This window comes from Myotis brandtii, unplaced genomic scaffold, assembly GCF_000412655.1.
Source record: "Myotis brandtii unplaced genomic scaffold, ASM41265v1 scaffold65, whole genome shotgun sequence".
Taxonomy (NCBI): domain Eukaryota; kingdom Metazoa; phylum Chordata; class Mammalia; order Chiroptera; family Vespertilionidae; genus Myotis; species Myotis brandtii.
In genome coordinates, this window is record NW_005370516.1 from 1269903 (window position 1) to 1289686 (window position 19784).

Consider the following 19784-nt stretch of genomic DNA (forward strand, 5'->3'; position numbering starts at 1 on the left):
GGCTAATAAGATTATATAGTTTTCAAGTGTACATTTCTATGATACATGATCTGTATATTGCACTCTGTGTCCAAGTCAGATCATCTTCCATCACTATGTATTTGGCCCCCTTTATCCTTTAACCAGTTAACTGCCATGTGTCCAAAACGGAAACCATCCCCACACGCCATGATATTTTGAGTTTAATTTAAAAAATCAGTTTGCAATGAATATTATGAAAATAAATATATTATAATTCGGGTGTTCTTGGATATTTTCAGTTGAAAATTTTCAAAAAAAATGATTTTAAACTTGGTCTATAGACTCTTATGGCAGACAAAAGGTTAATTTCCCCACCCCCACTCCCATCCCCCTCTGGTAACCAGTATACTGTTTTGTCTGTGAGTTGCAGTTTTATATCCCACACATGAGTGAAATCATGCAGTTTTTAGCTTTTCCTGACTGACTTGTTTTGCTTAGCATAATATTCTCAAGGTCCATCCATGTTGTTGCGAATGGCAGTATTTCATCTTTTCTGATGGCTGAGTAGCACCTAGTTTAAAATGTGGTAAACCTGCCTGTTCTCTCAACTGAATTAAAATCTAAGGACCAGTTCTTCAGATATCACTTAAATGAAAAAAGTTTTCATGAGACTCTAAAGATGTAATTTTTTTTACTAAAAGGGTCTTCCATTTAGTTCTTGCCAGCCCCTTCCTCTGTGAGACAGACTATTTTAGATTTCATAAAAATACCTTTCAGGCCCACTCCTTGGGCTAATGGAACATAGATGCCTTGGGGAACTCAGGTCTCCTGCCCAGCATTTGTGCTTTGACGTGGCAACTGTAAATGTGTGGTGACTGTCAGTGGTTGCTCACTGTGGTTCCATCTTAAAAGATCAGTAATGCATTCCCCAAATGCCCTGCTTCCTTTTAACGTGTTTTATTTCTTGAATCACTTTTGATTCTGTTTCTAACTTTATCCATTCGACTCCTTTGTGTCTTTAGTGATCAATTTAGTGCCTATTATATAAAGTTATTAAAAAAAATTTTAGGAACCCATTCCTCTTAATTCCTAGTTAAAGATTTGTAAGATAAAACGATCAGGTCCGTGTACAACATTTTTGTCAGTATGCTTAGTGATGTTATAGGTTATAAATAGATTTTTCTCAGCCTAAAGTTTGAACTCCTGTGAGTTAATGTTTATTAACATTCTTTTCACCTTTATGTCTGAGGGATATGATAGATATCAATTGGAAACACTACATCATTATGGTAGTGATTCTAACATGGGTGGGACCAAATTGGCAGGTAACTACCACCTGCCTTGCCAAGTCCTAGCATATAAATTAACATATCAGTTTAATCTTTTTTCAAATAATGATATATGCTCCCTTTCTAAATTTTCTTTAGGCCATACTGGAGATGTTATTATTCAAACACAGATGCCGTCATTTATGTAGTAGACAGTTGTGACCGAGATCGAATTGGCATTTCCAAATCAGAGTTAGTTGCCATGTTGGAGGTAAGAAAATCTTACTAAAATGTGGGGAAACATCTACATTTGCTTGCTGTTTCCATTATTTATTATTACATGCAGGAATAATTAAAAGGAGAGCAGGGATTTCCCCTACCCTCCATGCCTTTATTATAATTTTCTTTTATGCATATTACTCCCTACTCCAGAAATATTGTTGGGTAGATGGTTGTAGAGAAAGAAAAAAAATCCAGCCTTGTAATTTTCTTTGAATGACAATTCTTGATTTCATTTATTATGTGATGTAAAGCACAGGTAAAGTATGAGTCAGGACTATTGCATCAAAACTTATTGATAAAATTGTTTTACCTTTTTCATACACAAAAATAGATTCTAAATGGAGTAAAGAATTAAATTTAGAAAATGGGTATTTTCTACTGCTTTGTAATTCAGCTTAGTTAGTAAATAAATGTATACATTTAAAATCACATTTACACAGTTCTATACCTGCTTTAAAAAATGAACTAAACATTAAATGGTGGATGATTTTAATTATAAGAATATATAAGAGGTATGTTTAAAATTTCTGGATAGAAAAGGTTTTTCTAAATCAAAGGATTGGAAGGAATTACAAAAGAAAAGATAGATTTAATTCTATTAATACATACTAAAAATCCCCCCAAAGCTCAGATGCCAGACAATATAAAATAAAGTAAAACGGAACCAGGGACACTGTTTTACAATCAATGACTAAGGATTCGTGTATTTATTTATTTATTTAAATATATTTTTATTGATTTCAGAGAGGAAGGGAGAGGGAGAGATTGAAACATCAATGATGAGAGAGAATCATTGACCAGCTGCCTCCTTCATGCCCCCTACTGGGGATTGAGCCTGAAACCCGGGCATGTGCCCCAGATTGGAATTGAACCCCGGGACCCATCATTCCACAGGCCGACACTCTATCCACTGAGCCAAACCAACCAGGGCAAGGATTAGTGTTTTTAATAATACCAATATCTGCCACTCATTATATAAGTGAGCAGAAGGCATAAACTACAGTTCACAAGAGAAAAGTATATTGCTCATAATACATTTTTAATACCCTAATCTATAATAATAAAAAGGTAATATGCTAATTAGACCGAACGTCTTTCCGGGCGTCATTCCGGACATCCTTCCAGATGAAGCCAGGGCTGGAGGGTCCAGGGTGCCTGGTGGTGGCGGCTGGAGTGAAGCAGCCCAGGTCCTGGGTGCCTGGCGGCGGCAGCCAGAGGGAAACAGCCCATGTTCCAGGTGCCTGCTGGATGCGGCCATAGCGAAGCCCGGGTCCTGGGTGCCAGAGGGAAGCTGGTGCCAGCAGCAGGGAGAAGGAAGGCCTACTCTTGCACGAATTTTCATGCATCAGGCCTCTAGTAATCATATAAGGATGCTATGTCTGGAAAAGTATATAATTTCTAGTTCTACCAAGGCTGCATTGAAAATAGGGACTGTCATATACACTGAGTGGCCAGATGATTATGACCACTTGATGTTTGTAGGCAAAGTAGCTATAATTTCGCGCTGAAGTTGCTAGAGAGCCAGATCATTACAAACGTCAGAATAGCACAACATACCTAAGTATCATTGCTGATCAAGTTCATCCTATGTTGATGGCGTATCCCAGTGGAGATGGCTTCTAGTAAGATAATGCGCCATGCCACGGTGCTCGTATTGTGCAGGAGTGCTTTCAAGAACATGAGGGAGACTTTACCTTGCTTAGGTGGCCCCCACAATCACCACATCTCAATCTAATTGAGCATTTGTGGGACGAAGTTAAAAGAGCCATCAGGCAGCTGGTTCCACAACCATCAAATCTCACAGGACTGGACAGTGCTATTCATCAGGCATGGTGTCAGATTCCTCGCATCACCTTTCAACATCTCGTGGAGTCAATGCCGCAGTATTGAAGGCAAAAGGTGGCCCAACAAAGTATTGATGGGGTGGTCATAATAATCTGGCAGGTCATAATAATCTGGCCACTCAGTGTATACTGTTGGTGGGATTGAAATTGTTACAACTTTTTTGGAAGGCAGTTTATTAATATATGTAACAAGAACCAGAAAAAGTTTTCATATTTTGATTTCACTTTTAAAGGACTATATTAAGGAAATAGAGATTTATACAAAGATTTCTATATAATGACTGTGTTACCTGGGTTTTTCTAATAGGTAAGTAAAAAGAATCTAAAGAGAGTTTAATACTGGAAAACAGTCATATAGTTTATGGTGCATGTAATAGTGTAGAGTATATTTAACCTTTTTTTTATGAGAAAATTTTGATTGTTTGGAAAATCATAATTTAATGTTTAGTTTTAAAGCAGGGCATGTAACTGTAAATGCAATTTTAAATATAGAAATTTATTTACTAAATAAACCATAAATATCTGAATTACAAAGCTGTAGAAAATACTTAAAGTGTTAACAGTGACCATGTTTTTGAGATAGGATTGGGGTAAAGCTTCTTTTCCTTGTACTTCTCTATAATTTCAAATAATTTATAATGAACATTGTGTCTTAATAATTAGGAAATGTACTTTTAAAATATTGTATTTGGGGCATGTCTTCCTAAACTCAAGGGAGCACATTGATTAAAGGAAATTAAGTATCTTCTGTTTATTTAGGAAGAAGAGCTGAGAAAAGCCATTTTGGTGGTATTTGCAAATAAGCAGGACATGGAACAGGCTATGACTCCCCCAGAGATGGCAAATTCACTTGGGTTACCTGCCTTGAAGGACCAAAAATGGCAAATATTCAAAACTTCAGCAACAAAAGGCACTGGCCTTGATGAGGCAATGGAATGGTAAGCATAATGTTTCTAGAAGCCATCTGTTCGTGTGTGTGCGTGTATGCAGCTGTGTACACATGTAATTTCCCTTATGTCTTAAGGATGAAATTCATATTACTTAGTGTCTTGTATTAAGTTCCTCCAGCCTTATCTTCCACTTGCCTTAATGTGCCTTAGCTTTTATTTCAACCATACCTATCTGATTACAGTTAGAAAACCAGCTTTCTCCCATTTTTCTATCTTTTTCTGCCTCATTTTATCCTCTAATTTCTTACCTTGGTTAAGGCTTTCCTCTTTTCAAGAGTCTTTCCTGACATATCTCCATGCCCATTGCCTTACCACACACACACACCAATGTCCTTGTCACAGATCAGTGATACAATACTTGTTACACCGTCTCATAATTGATTTGTACATCTCCTTATTAGATTATTAGCTCCTTGAGGACTCAGACTAGTTACCACCTCTGAATTATCCACATCTAGCCCTGCTGTAGAAGTAGCAGCCTGGAAAGTAGGTTTTTTGATTATTCTTTTAAAAGAATATGACAAATGAAAGCTTAAAAACCTTCGAAATCAAGTCTATAACTTCATTTTTCTAATATAACTATCTTAACCTTTATCATTTAAAGTGCTTTGGAGCACTAGCTGGTTTGCCTCAATGGATAGAGCGTCGGCCTGCGGACTGAAGGGTCCCCAGTTCGATTCTAGTCAGGGGCACATGCCGGGGTTGTGGGCTTGATCTCCAGTAGGGGGCGTGCAGGAGGCAGCCAATCAGTGATTCTCTCTCATCATTGATGTTTCTATCTTTCCCTCTCCCTTCCTTTCTGAAATAAATAAAAATATATTTTAAAGTGCTTTGGAATCCATCTCCAGTATAAAGTTTATAAATGATCATACTCTATACCTGAAAGTTTGAAGTTAAATTTATGAAACTATTCATTTTCTCTTTACAGGTTAGTTGAAGCATTAAAGAGCAGGCAGTAATCCAATCACTTCTCCTTCTGAAATGAAGACCACATCCCATGTCCCTTTGGAAATAGTTAAGTGTGCTTCACACTACTAAATGTTAAAGCTGTGTATGATTGTTGGCATATACTGAACTGACTACACATTTGTAATAAATATAAAAAAGAAGTATTTGGTTGGAAGGATAGCTCATCTTGAATGAACCAACTGACTGGTCTGTATGATGTAAAATATTCCTTCCTTGCTTTCTTGTATTATTAAGGTATATATTCTATTTGTGTGGAATTCTTATTCAAATACAGTCCTATTAAAAAATGCACTCTTATCAAGGGGGAAAAACCCTATTTTTGAATGAGTGGTTGCAGATTGTTTATATAAACACTAATAAATACCTTAGCTCAGATTTTTTCCCTCTAAAATGAATTAAACTTTTCCAAAAAGTAGACTCAATAGGGTAGTCTAGGAACACAGTGTGAGTAATATAGTTTCATTTGCTCAGTAACCACTTTATTTAAACTTTCATTTAAAAGCTTTTGGTTATAGGCAAGAAGTTGAAATAATTATTTTGATAGTTAACGTCACTGATGTATCTGTAATTGTTATTTTATAGTACTTTATAGTTGAAAAAAAATTCAATGTATATTGATACCTGGTCAATTTTTACAAGAACCCTGTGATGTAGATAGGACAGATTGTAATGTAATGTTTTCGTTTTATGGACGTGTTGAGTCTTGGGTTGATAGCTTGGCTTGCCCAACTGCTAGTAAGCTGGGAGCCAGGCTCAAAGTGAGACTTCAGGGTCAGAAGCTTGTCCCATGAACTACACCATATGTAAGTTCAAATGATATAACTCCCTACATAAAATTATGCTAACTGAAGTAGACTACATTCAAAATAATGCCTGTAAATTTATCTGTCCATACTAGTAGAGGTAGTAAAAACAGTCCTAAATGGTTATATTTGATGAATTCACAACACATTAAAAATAGTCACATTGAAGGAAATAAAGATATATTTTAAGAAGCATTGTAAAAGATGTTTTTACTGTCTTTCATTCCTTTTATCTACTTGTAATTGGACATGTAAATTTGATTGGTGAAGTCAAAATCTTATTGGTTCTACAGGGAGAAATTGAGCATTCTTGGTTTTAGAAATTAGGTTTACTCGTAGGTTATCAGTTATGGTCAAAGGAACTTTTCAAACTGCCCATTCTACCACAGAATTGGCTCCAGTGTAACAGAAGTAAATATAGTCCTCAGTAATTACTAAAATTGGGGAGAAATTTTTTCACTTTGTAAGTTGGATAACTGCATTTAAGATAGTAGATGCTGGTAAAGTGAGCTTAATACTATTGTGCTCCTCACCTTTCAGAAACACTAGGGATTCACTTCCTGTCCCTGACACTGTCCTACCAGATGTTGGCCTCTGGCCTTGCCCTCACACTTTTGGTCATTCTCTCTACTCCAATGAATGTGGCTTTTTTTTTTTTGCCTGTGGGATTTACTCTTCTTATTTTCCAGCACCCATTCCTAATTTGTTTGGTCTCAGTGTCAAGAGGAGAAGTTCAGGATCACTGTGAAAATAGAAGTATGGGGAAGTGAGGCCATGACGGGCAGGTGCTGTCCAGTCTTGAATTCTGAGGAGGGCCCAGGAAGCTATAGCCAAGTTCAGAACTTAGGTGATCCTGATCCCTCTGGTTTATTGCAAAGAATAAGATGGGATAAAAGAGCATACATTTATTTTAATATGGTATGAATTATAAAGCCCTTGTCTTACAGGAAACAACTGTACAGGTATGTTACATGAGTTGAATGTTGGTATTTATAAAAATCTAAAAAACAAAACAAAAAAACAACCCATGAGTTCTAGGCACATGTGGCCATTCCTTCAATTTTTTCTCTCTAAGAAACGAGACTTGAACAAATAATATCTGAGGTATGTTTTAGTTTTAACATTGTTTTATAACTGGTTGTAGGTATGCTATGATGTGATTACACTGAAAATTAAATTGAGAGTGGTGGGATTCTGTTAGCAGGATACTTGAGATGCACTTTAAATTGTGGAAACGTAAGCTCCTTGAGGGCAGGGACCTTACTTTATTTACTGTTAGTATCCTTTACATCTAGTGTGGTGCGCCTGGCACATAGTAGGCACTCAATAAATACTAATTAAAACAAAGCTGTGCTTAATATCCCTGAGGTATTTGTTTTTTGATTTTGTCTTAGTGTTAACTTTCAATATTTAAAAATTTAATAAAGTAATACATGCATTTTAAATCACTTAAAATTAATGGAAATTGGCCTTCCAACTTCCCCCACATTTTTTCTTTTGGTGCATTACAAACTCCTTGGAAGTGTAAGAACTCTTGTTTGAGACACAATCTACATCAAAACATAGGTGCTGAAGTTATGAATGTTTGAACATTTGATTCAGATACATATGCTATACTACTCTAACTCCATCATTATCCTATACTAGAGGCCTGGTGCACGAATTCGTGCACGGGTGGGGTCCCTCGGGTGCCTGCGGGGATCGGGCCGAAACCTGCAGTCCAATGCCACCTGCTGCTCCTGCCTGCTGCTCACGCTCATCCCAGCCCCGCTGCACCTGCTGCGGGCTCGCGCCCTGTCCCGATCGGGAGAGCCCTGCGTCTGGCGCCCTTCCTGAGGTGGGGGGGCAGGAGGGCCAGGACATAATCGGCCTTCTGGGTGGGTGGTGGGACACCTTTGCCAGCCCGGGATCCAGATCCATCCTGCTGATCTCTGTGCTGGTTGGGAGCCATCTGGCGGCCACTTTTATATCATTTCTTTGTGGAGCATCTAGGGAGGGGAAGCGGCCACAGTGCCCAAGGCCAACTTCCAGGAGGCCCGCGGCGCCAGTCCATTGGTGCCTGGCCCTTTCTCCGGAGATTGGAACTGCAGGACTACTGAGGGAGTGAGTGGCTGCAGCTGGGCTGGTGGGCCACTGGGATGGACAGGTCGGTCAGCTGAGCGGCGATCCTGTGGGAGCACACTGACCACCAGGGGACAGCTCCTGCATTGTGCGTCTGCCCCCTGCTGGTCAGTGCACATCATAGTGACCAGTCATTCAGTCACTTAGGCTTTTATATATAGATAACAAAGGGCTAATATTCTTGCCAACAATGACATTGTCAGCTTTATCAATCTGAAGGTTTCTAAATGGAATTTCCATTTTCCTAATTATTAATGAGGTTGAATACAGGAGTGATTAAAAACATTGAACTAGACATAGCTGATGCAGGAGGACCCCCTACCAGTCTAGATAGTAACCCTTTAATTTCTGGTGTGGGGGGGTGTCAAGGTAGTGACTGTTTACCAACCAGTACATAAGTACTTTAGTATTTAATCATATAACATATTGGCTAATTGTTAATGTTTAAGGACCATTTATATTTCTTCTGTGCAATGCCACTTTTTTACTGTTGATTCACAGGGATTCATTATAACCTTTATCAGTACATACCATATCCCAGTCTTTTTCTCAGTAGAAGTCTTAATTATAATGAAGTAGAATTTACCACGTTCCTCCTATAGATAGCACTGTGTCTCACTTTTGATAACTCACAGGAGAAGCCCCATACCCTGTTCCCTTTTAAGAGCATCATGGCTCAGCTTATCTTCTGTATAAATTTTAGAATCATCCCTAGCCGGTTTGGCATAGTGGATAGAGCTTTGGCCCGTGGGCTGAAAGGTCCCGGGTTTGATTCCAGTCAAGGGTACATACCTTGGTTTCAGGTTCCTCGGCCCTGGTCAGGGTGCATGTGGGAGGCAACCAGTCAATATGTCTCTCTGTCTCTCCCTCTCCCTTCCACTCTCTCTAAAAAAAGGAAAAATATCCTTGGGTGAGGATTAACAAAAAATTTTTTAGAATCAGCTGGTTAAGGTAATATGAAATAAAATATAAAGAACTGGGGATTTTGCTCAGATATGCATTTAATCAATGGGATCCAGTTTGGGGAATAACTAGCCTCTTATGATACTGAATCTTCTTATCTATGAATATGGTTATATTTCCCTATTTGTGCAGATTTTTCCTAATGCCTTTTGATGAAGTATTAGTTTCCTACAGAAGGGTATTATAAATCGTATTTGATTTACCCCTAACTTCTATATTTTGTCTCGCTGTTTTATTTTTTTAAAATATATTTCTTTATTGATTTCAGAGAGGAAGCAAGAGGGAGAGAGAGATAGAAATATCAATGATGAGAGAGAATCATTGATCGGCTGCCTCCTGCACCCCCGCCACCTCAACTGGGGATGGAGCCTGCAACTCAGGCACATGCCCTTGACTGGAATTGAACCTGGGACCCTTCACTCCAAAGGCCAATGCTCTATCCACTGAGCCAAACTGGCTAGGGCTATTTTGAGTTTATTTTTATACTAGAGGCCCAGTGCATGAAATTCATGCACGGGTGGGGTCGCTAGGCCTGGCCGGCAATCAGGGCCTATTGGGACCGTCTCGCCCAGCCCCTATCAGGGCTGGGCTGCCTCCTGCACACCCGCCACTAGGGATCGAGCCCGCAACCCAGACATGTGCCCTTGGCTGGAATCAAACCTGGGACCCTCCAGTCCACAGGCCGACGCTCTATCCACTGTGCCAAACTGGCCAGGGCTGTCTTGCTGTTTTAAAGTATATCTTAAAACTTTTTAAAATTCTGTTGTTAGTATTGCATGCTTTTTAGACAGTGAAGATACAGTAGTATTATAAATGTTTTAATTAAAAAAATATGAGCATGATTATATTAAACTGTATAATATACAATCTCTGCCAAAGTTTAGCTTAAATAAGAAAACCTGCTGTGACTTCTGACTAGCAGATACACTGGAGAGTTCATGAGACACTGTCAGCACAGGGGGCACATTATTCCACCATCGCTAAATCTTTCAGGCTGTGGCTCTTCTGTCTCTTGGCCTTATAGCCAGGACGCAGGAACTCTATCTTTCTTTTCTTTGCTTCACTTTTACTTTTGTGTTTCTTCAGCTTCTTCTTGGCGGCAATATCAGGATTGGTTACAAACTTGAAAAAAGAATAGAAATGTTCTATTACTTTTAAAGAAAAAGTTAAACTAATAAAAATCAAATGCACATATGGACCATTTCATTCACTTTCAAGCATCAAATGTTTACACGCCCACTAAAGAAAAGCTGGAGCCCCAGTTATAGTGTCCGCACTTCTCAAACACAGCCAGTTCCTCTTCCTCCCTGGGTCAGTGCGACACGTGTGCACACACACCCCTGGTTAAAAATAGTCACTAAGCATGACGAACATGCCGTGTTGTATTTTCAAACAGCAAACTTACCTCCAAAGCCTTCCTCTTTTTCCGGAGTGCCCTTTTCTCATGAGCCTGTTTCTGTACAGAGGCGAAGGCTAATGAGAAGCTCTCCAGCCCAACCAGCTTTTTGAGTAATTCTATGATTTCCTGGGATAGATTCTTCAGCAAAGGATCTGTTCACACACAGAATAATAACCACAGACAGTTACCTAGGAAAGGATACATCTGAATATCTACAAAATCAATAACGTGAAATATAAACTCCTACGGCATTATCACTTTTATTACTTGAACATTAATCTGAAACTAACCCCTACACTTCTGAGATGAGAAAATCAGCAAAAGTGCTGGACACAGCTCCCAGCCACCATCTCATCCAGGATTCAACAAGAGACCGGAGACCATGAAGCCCACTTCCTAGCAGAATCCTGGCTCAGAAGACATTGAGAACTGGACAGCACTGTTCTGGGCTACATTTGATTAACCTGCTCAGCTCTGCAGATGGGGGGGAAGGTAAGTGTGTTTCTCCAGGCCCTCGCTAATTCACAGGTCACAGAGATTTACCTCTGGCCATAACTCTGTGTGTGTGGATTAAAGACTCCTTTGTGAAGCTGATGAAAAGCTTCCCTGCCTCCTCTCTCTGAAATGCAAAGAACCCAGATTTCTGCATCAATTTCAGGAGAGTTCAGTGTGCCTGTTCACGTTTCCTGAAAATAGGTACTAGGCCTTTTCTCCACTGTTGAACCCCCAGTGCCTGTCAGATATTAGGTGCTCAGTATATGTTGGCTGATGAGAACCAAAGCAGACCTGACCTTCACCACTGCTTTGCCTCTTTAAGAGGAAGGAAACTCTCAAGGCTGTAGGACCACAGCAGGTCCTGCTTTGACATTTACTTCATTTGCTCTATTTTAAAACTTTTTAACATCTGCTTTACTTTCTCTTTCCAACCCCCAGTTCCCTCTTTTCTTATTAGCAAAATAGACATTTTAGGATCAGTGAGGCTGACAGGAAAAAGTGAAATATTTAAACTGAACATTTCATACTTCTGCCATATAATTCTTGAGAATTATATTTCACAGTTCATGATTGTTCATATAGCACTATGAGGTTTAGAACCACCCTAAATTATAGTTTTCTTTGAATATTCATGCCTAGGAATAAAACATCTTTTAGGAAACGTTCACTCTTAGACACAGAAAGCAAAACGAAGGTAGTCAAATGTAACACAAGCATGCCTTATTTGTTTGCTATTAATCATCTTGTTTTCTTAACATAGACTGGCAGGGAGGGAGGGCAAGAAGGAAGAAGGAAGTATTCAGGAGAGAGGTGCAAAGTACTCAGAAGAGGTTACCCTGGTCCGAATAGGTGCTGTTCAGTTCTCGGAACAAAGGAGCTATGATCTCCGGGAGATACGGCTTCACCTTGTCTACTCCAAGATCCATCGCCACAGCTCCGAGAAACTTATAGATGCATGTTCTCTGAAAATATACGTTAAAAGTGTTTCTCTTATACTTGCAGCCATACAAATAATATAGAAAACAAGGTCCATTTGGGGACAGATATTATTGCTTCAGTTTTGGGTGCAAAAGTTCCTAGGAACTTGGGAGGATCACTAACACCACTAAAATATTTTTAAAAAACATAAAAGCCACTTTGAGTCACTCTGTACATGTCTCACACCTTTAAGGGGTTTCTAGGTGAGTAAGCAGCTTCCAGTTTTGCAATCCGAGACAACTTCTGGATCAGCCACAGCAGCGTGGCTGGCTTGCTGTGCTCTTTCTTCCCCTCTTCATTCTCTTCTTGGTCAGATTCCGCCTTCCCATCTGCATGGGCCTCATGTTCCACTGCCTCTCTGGCCACACCACCTGCTACAGTTTCTTGTTCTTCCATGCCTTCTTTCATCCGACCTTGCTTATCGCCAGAATCAGGTTCCAGTAAATATAAGACTTTAGCTACGAACAACAAATTCTTAACAACCTAAAAAACAAAACGAAAGTGTTGGTATGCCAGCTGAGATCACACTTTAGATACAGCATTCACCTAGTTTCTAGTTTCCTAACTTGTATTGCTCTGTCTGGTCCGTAATAGCTCACAAGAGACGTGCCAGTGCCTTGCTCCTGTCCATATGCCACATTGTGTTCCCTCACCACTACCAGTCCAACTGCACTATCAAAAGAGAGAAGGGAGCAGCAGACCAACTATTCAAAAGCAATTTACATTTACTGCATATTTATAAATGCCTTCTCTATAATTTTACATGTGGTTAAACTTTATAATATGGAAATATATAAAGCTTTTGTGATAGAATTACTTGTCTTCTGTTAAGACAATTCTCAGACCACCCGGTAGCAAGAATATTACTTTCTCTTCAAATACTAAGAAAAGGAATTCAATATTATAATTTAATATGAAAATAATTAGTCACAATGTGGAGTAGATAAGACTAAAGATGAAAATATTTAATAAACAGCCTCCCACTGTACTGTCTGCATCAGGAATTTTAAATGTAGCCAAGAGTAATCCCCAATGGATCCCAGAGTCAATTAGATATATGGGCATAACTGAACATGTATTTGAGTATATGTTTATATTTCAGTTAATTCCCCAAGCATTAAACGAGGGAAAACAAAACAAAAAAACCAAACACCAAATGTGAGCCTTTTCCTAGACTGTTGGTAGAATAGGTCCCTTCTATTTAACCGGATAGGATTATGATACTTACCTGCTCTCCTTGAGACTGATCCAAGAATTTGGAATGTAACTGATGGCAAGAGGCTAGGGAGATACTTTTCATCTGTGAAAATAGACATTGGAAGATACAATACAAGGTATTTCTGAGTGGATTTGGAGAGGGAAGGTTCATGACTAAAAATTGTATAACAGTTCCCTTCTACCTGCCACAAACATTTAAGCTTTGGGGAGATATAGATTGTGATTTCTGAGATTATTAGAAGGGAATTTTACAACATTCCAATACTGTTTTCCCCTCTTCCCTTCTTACTCTTCTCATTCATCAATATATACATAGTTCCCACTATGAGCCAGGCATTGTGCTCCTCCCTAGGGAATCAGAGATGGAAATAACATGGTCCCTACCTAACATTTTCATGAACCATGACCTCATTAATTATCAATAAGGTTATGAAGGAGGCAGGACAGACAATACTAATCTTATTTTCCAATGTTGATAAGTTAGACATTAAGATATTGAATGGTCTAAATAAGCAAAGCAAAAACTTGGCCTTGAGGGTGACCGCTTTCTGGTTCCTAAGATTCCTATAGACTCACATACGCAACAAGTTGTTGGCTGGAAGAATTTCTCCCAAGGGCTGTATTAATCTTATTTTCCAATGTCGATAACTTAGACATTAAAGATACTGAATGGTCTAAATAAGCAAAGCAAAAATATGACTAGATTGACAGTCTAAAAATTACCTTTGAAAAAACTTGGCCTTGAGGGTGACTGCTTTCTGGTTCCTAAGATTCCTATAGACTCACATACGCAACAAGTTGTTGGCTGGAAGAATTTCTCCCAAGGGCTAACCCCAGGATATCACATGAACCAGAATGAACATCGCACATGGGTCACGAGGGAAGAACAGTTTTAGAGAAACCTTACCTTTTGGCCAAGGTCACTTGTTAGGAACCTGACAGCTACAGGTTCTGAGAGTTTCCTTTTAGCTTTTTTGACATTCCGTTTTCTAATAAGCTCCTCTGGTTGGCAAGAGGCAAAGAGCAATCCAAAAATCTGGGCTGCAGTGAGCCACACCCAGTTGTGTGGATGTCTCAGGTGAGCATGCACGTGGCCTAAGAGAACCAAAATACATTCTCAGATGTCAACAGATTTCTGGACTCTGGTGGTAAATAGGACTAACTTAGGCATTTCCTGAGTACCTATGATGTGCCTGGATTTGGGAACTGAACATGAGGGAGCAATGAGGTGAGAAACACTGGGAACAACTAGCAAAACAGCTCCTAACGTGGTAAATGACACGGGAGAGGTAAGCCTAAAACAAACCAGCTCCATAAGAACTACTTTCAGATTGGAGGGAGATAAGGTGGCATTAACATTTACAATTTCTAAATTAAAATGAATGTGTGTGTATATACATACATACATACATACGTACGTACGAACATGTGTTTCTCATAATGACTGAAATTGGTGGCTCCCAATAGCTGACTGGAAAGCTATCACTTACGATGCTTTCTAGGTGCCAGGCACAGGGCTTTTAGACCTCACACCAGTTCTGTGAGGTTGGAACTGTCATTTCCATCTGAGATAATAGATGAGGAAATGGATGTGTCAGAAGGGCCAAGTGATATGTTGAGCTGTAAGAGGCAGAACCAAGCCTGGGACTCAGAGCTCATACTCCTAAATAGGATTCGTTAAAGGCCATACTCAAGCTCCATGGCCACTCTCCATACACTGCACTTGGAGAATACAGTGAAAAGCCTTGTGGTGCTGGGAAATAAGATTAAAATTCTGGTTGAATCATGTCATATCTGAGTTTTAGTCTCTGTCACTGTATTTCATAAATATGGTTTTACTTTGGTTCTACACGATCCTTTCTAATAATCTGGCCATGTCTCAGGAGAGCCATACCAGAGGAGGCCATATATTTCTCATAGGATCACGAGTTCTCTTGAAACAGGTGGGTCTAGAGCAGCCGTGGGCAAACTACGGCCCACGGGCCGCATCCGGCCCGTTTGAAATAAAAGACACTAAAAAAAAAAAAGACTGTACCCTTTTATGTAATGATGTTTACTTTGAATTTATATTAGTTCACACAAACACTCCATCCATGCTTTTTGTTCCGGCCTCCGGTCCAGTTTAAGAACCCATTGTGGCCCTCGAGTCAAAAAGTTTGCCCACCCCTGGTCTAGAGCATTCATTCCAATGTCTATTTCCTACTGACTAAACAAAACTGAATATGTTAAATTAAAAATTCTGGGATATTTTTCATTTAAAGAGTGACATATAACTCACAAAAATGACATGGTTTAGTAAAGTATGGCATATTTACATGATGGATTATTTATAGCTATTTAAAGGGATAGCTACTAGTATAAACAGACAGGATATAAAAGTTTATATGGAATTATGCAACCTCAAAAAACAAACCAACCCCAAAAAGATTGAAGGGAATATATACCAAGGTATCATCAAGTAGCAAGGAGGACTTTGGGGAGTATTTTTCATTCTTATACTTCTCTATAATTAATATTCTTTCTTTTAGAAATGAAATGTATTACTTATAATTAATATATATGTATATACACATATATATATTTAACCTCCACCCCCCGCCCAAAGAAACATTTTTCACTGTAATCAATGTGAAAAGGCCCTTTAAATCTTTTTTTTTATTGACTTTTCCCCTGACATTACACTTTCTGAAGTATTCATATTCTGATTTCCCAAATTTGTTTTCAATAATTCTATCACAAACAATGTGCTTATTTTTAGATTTAAAGAAAAAGACAATACTTACTCCAGATTTTACCCAAAGTCTGAGAGGGCTTGGTAAACTGAATAATATTACATTCCTTGATGAGTTTACTTATCAGTGTGAGAAAACTGAACAGAAGGCGATCTGCAGCTTTTTCTTTAGTCTCTTCCATGATCTAAAAACAGGATGGACGCAAATCAACTAAGACAACAATTGCAAAGCATGTGATGGACATTTTTATCCCAGCGTGCAAATGTACATCAGGATTTCTCAACCTCAACACTACTGACATCTGGACTGCACAATTCTTTGCTGTGGGAGGCTGCCCTGTGTACTATAAGATGTTTATCAGCATCCCTGGCTCCTAACCATTAGATGCCAGTAAGACATTGCTAAATGTTCTCTGGGAGCTAAAATCACCCTGCTTGAGAACCTTTGTCATATACTGTGGGAAGAAAACTTACTTTAGTCCACATTTTAAAAAGATCCAACAGCATTGAACTATTGCTTTTATTAATAAAAAAGCATTTTTGAACATAGTATTTAATCTATTAGCTGTATTACCTGAAGCAAAACTACAAAAATTAGCAAAACTCTCATTCCCTACTAAATAACTTACATCTTCAAAGTTTTCAGGATCAATTTCCTTTTCAATCACAGGGAGAACAGTTCCAAGTCTTCTTTCAAAAGCGACTCCTTCACTTTCCACAAACACTCCACAGACCAGGGCAGCTAGCTGTCTACTTAAGCTCTACCAAAGAGAAGCCACCAAAAGACAATGTCAGCACAACCTGGGAGGCTGTTTCCAAAACTATAAAATTATGAAAGTGGGCATGATCCTGTTCTCAACAGTTCCTTATGAAACCAGAAATCAATGGAAAATGAATCATTGGTGACAAGAATATGGAGAAATCTTCATATCCAAGAAAAACATTTAAAAAAAGTGATTCGCCCTAACCAGTTTAGCTCAGTGGATAGAGCGTCAGCCTGCGGACTGAAAGGTCTCAAGTTCGATTTCGGTCAAGGACATGTACCTTGGTTGCGGGCACATCCCTAGTAGGTGTGCAGGAGGCAGCTGATCGATGTTTCTCTCTCATTGATGTTTCTAACTATTTCTCTCCCTTCCTCTCTGTAAAAAATCAATAAATATGTATTTTTAAAAAAGTGATTCATCTTTATCCACTGAATGATTTTTTCTCATTTTAAATGTTTAAAAAATCGAAAAGTTTCATACCATCCTGCCACGCCCCACCTTCTGACTTTAATACTAAAACCAGTATTACGTTATGATGTGTTGTTTATATTCCACAAAAGATGGGCCAGAGTTAATAGTGGTAAAGTCAGCAAGTGGACACAATCACTGACAAAAATTACATTCCATCAACTGAACAGCAAAATTGGAAACAAAAGTACTCATCAAGGGGGCTGGTTATGTGAATTAAGACACAGTCTTAGTAACTGGCTGACTTTAACCATGTAGTGGGAATACGGGTGATTCTTATGTTACATCTACAACTTATTACATCTTCTGAAATTTTACTATAAGAATATATTATTAACATAAACAAATAAAAATAATAAAGCTACTTGGGAAAAATTAATTCAACAATGAATATATGTTCTTATTTAAAGTACGAACACCAAAAGCTAAGACTTTCCATTGGAATATGGTTCAAAGCAACCCTAACCTTCTTTGCTCCAAACCAGGTGGCAACCATATCAAAAAGAAAATCTTTTTTCTCAAGGTTGATTTTACTGAGTAAGGATTTGATCGAAATGGATGCCATCTTTTTACACAGGGCAGAGTCATCGTTCACCATCATTAGACAAAGAGGAATAAAGAACATCCCACAGTTCTCATGGAGCAGTCCCTAAAAGAAAACGGGCACATATGAGCACACTGAGACTGGAATCCCAAGATGCCCCACCAAGGGAGGACCATGGGCACCCGAGGGCTTGAGGGAAACACAGTTACCAGTTTGTCTTTGTGACAGAGGGTACCTGAGGGAACGTGTCAAAGAGATAAGCAATCATTTCCAAGGCGGACTCTCTGCCGGTCTCATGTTCATAACTAGGGCAAGAAGAGCAGGACTCGTTAGTATCTTTTAAATTTATCAACAATTATTTTTAAGAATTTAAAATATTGTCTCAAGATGCCAGTCTATTTTTAAAAAGTGGAAAACACTCCATTTTCCCAACTGCTGTGCGGTTTTACATGTACTTTTGTTAGATCCTTACAATTTTCCTCAGTGGACTCTAGTGACCATCAGTGGTCATACTGAAGCTACTCAGAACTGCTACGTTTGCTAGTTAAGTCGGTGACTCACAGATCATCCTCCGAGAATATGCCCTTATGTTTAGTCTTGTTCTTTTCAAGACAGCTGCCACATTAAGAGGAGAGAAGAAACTACCCCACTGTCTCTGCATAGTTCACGGCTTACACTTACTTTAGTTGAGCGAGCATGAATTCCAAGTTCGGTCTCAATTTATCACCCAGGGGATAGTCAAGAATATATTTCAGAAAAACCTAGGAACAGAAGTCATACAGATTATTGGGATCCTACCGCTCCAGGATTCCTGTTTCCTAAGCTGCTTTCTGGGATAGGCTGGTAGGTTAAAAAGACCTTTCAGAAGAGTGATCGCTTAGGTGAACTTGGCCTCCTGAGTTGAGAACTGTACCCCTTCCTCTCTCCTCCCACCTCATTTACCCAGGTCCCGCCCTACACACCTGACCCAGAGTCAAGTCCTGGCCCACCCCTGGCTTGGCTGTTTAGGGCTCCAAATCTAAGCTCACATGTTGGAAACACTTCTTGCTCTGATAGGTGGTGTGATGTGGTGGACTGAATATGGATTGTGGTTCAACCCTGTATTTCCCCTTAAGAATAACAATAATGTGGTAATAACATTAATACTGATAATTACTGCACTTACTAAATACCTTCTATGTGCCCAACACTGGGTTGCTTCCCAGTTACTTTTCATTACTTCCTTAGGAAGTGGGTGATGTCACCCCATTTTACAGATGAAGAGAATGAGTTTGGCAGAAAAATAAGTAACTTGCTCAGGTGGCCATGCCTAGTCTGAAATTGGGATGTGTCTTACAATTGGTAGCATCTGACCTTGGTGTCACAGTTTTTTTGAGACATATAAATAATGGTGTGTCCTGTGATGAAATATGATAATATCTTTTCCTCCTGGCACTTTTTTTTTTCTTTTCTTTTCTTTTATTAAATCTTTATTGTTCAGATTATTACATTAGTTACTCTTTTTTCCCACCGTAACTCCCCTCCACCCAGTTCCAACCCCACCCTCTGCCCTCACTCCCCACCCACTGTCCTCATCCATAGGTGCACGATTGTTGTCTAATCTCTTCACTCACCCCCACACCCCTTTCTCCCCCACCCAAGAATAGTCAGTCCATTCCCTTTCTATGTCCCTGATTCTATTACAATCACCAGTTCATCAGATTATTTATTCACTTGATTTTTAGATTCACTTGTTGATAGATGTGTATTTGTTGTTCATAATTTGTATCTTTACCTTTTTCTTCTTCTTCCTCTTCTTAAAGGATACCTTTCAGCATTTCATATAATACTGGTTTGGTGGTGATGAACTCCTTTAGCCTTTTCTTATCTGTGAAGCTCTTTATCTGGCCTTCACTTCTGAATGATAGCTTTGCTGGATAAAGTAATCTTGGTTGTAGGTTCTTGCTATTCATCACTTTGAATATTTCTTGCCACTCCCTTCTGGCCTGCAAAGTTTCTGTTGAGAAATCAGCTGACAGTCATATGG

At 39.0% G+C, this 19784-nt stretch overlaps 2 protein-coding genes across 2 annotated transcripts in view; one reads left to right on the forward strand and one right to left on the reverse strand.

Moving 5' to 3' along the window:
- The window catches only part of ARL1 (ADP-ribosylation factor-like 1), a 9722-nt gene extending 2298 nt beyond the window's left edge, over window positions 1-7424 (forward strand). The window contains exons 3-5 of the mRNA XM_005880724.2: window positions 1389-1500; window positions 4115-4293; window positions 5234-7424. Coding sequence (XP_005880786.1) covers window positions 1389-1500; window positions 4115-4293; window positions 5234-5264 — 322 coding nt within the window. The 3' untranslated portion in view covers window positions 5265-7424. The remainder of the gene's footprint in view (window positions 1-1388; window positions 1501-4114; window positions 4294-5233) is intronic.
- A 2539-nt stretch (window positions 7425-9963) lies between these two features.
- LOC102256450 (small subunit processome component 20 homolog) overlaps window positions 9964-19784 on the reverse strand; it is a 20970-nt gene continuing 11149 nt past the window's right edge. Inside the window, exons 9-19 of the mRNA XM_005880725.2 lie at window positions 18440-18519; window positions 17994-18063; window positions 17681-17863; window positions 16612-16743; window positions 16035-16167; window positions 14159-14346; window positions 13262-13333; window positions 12220-12516; window positions 11891-12017; window positions 10567-10712; window positions 9964-10283 (exon numbers count right to left, since the gene is read on the reverse strand). Of these exons, the coding sequence (XP_005880787.1) occupies window positions 10128-10283; window positions 10567-10712; window positions 11891-12017; window positions 12220-12516; window positions 13262-13333; window positions 14159-14346; window positions 16035-16167; window positions 16612-16743; window positions 17681-17863; window positions 17994-18063; window positions 18440-18519 (1584 nt within the window). The 3' untranslated portion in view covers window positions 9964-10127. The remainder of the gene's footprint in view (window positions 10284-10566; window positions 10713-11890; window positions 12018-12219; window positions 12517-13261; window positions 13334-14158; window positions 14347-16034; window positions 16168-16611; window positions 16744-17680; window positions 17864-17993; window positions 18064-18439; window positions 18520-19784) is intronic.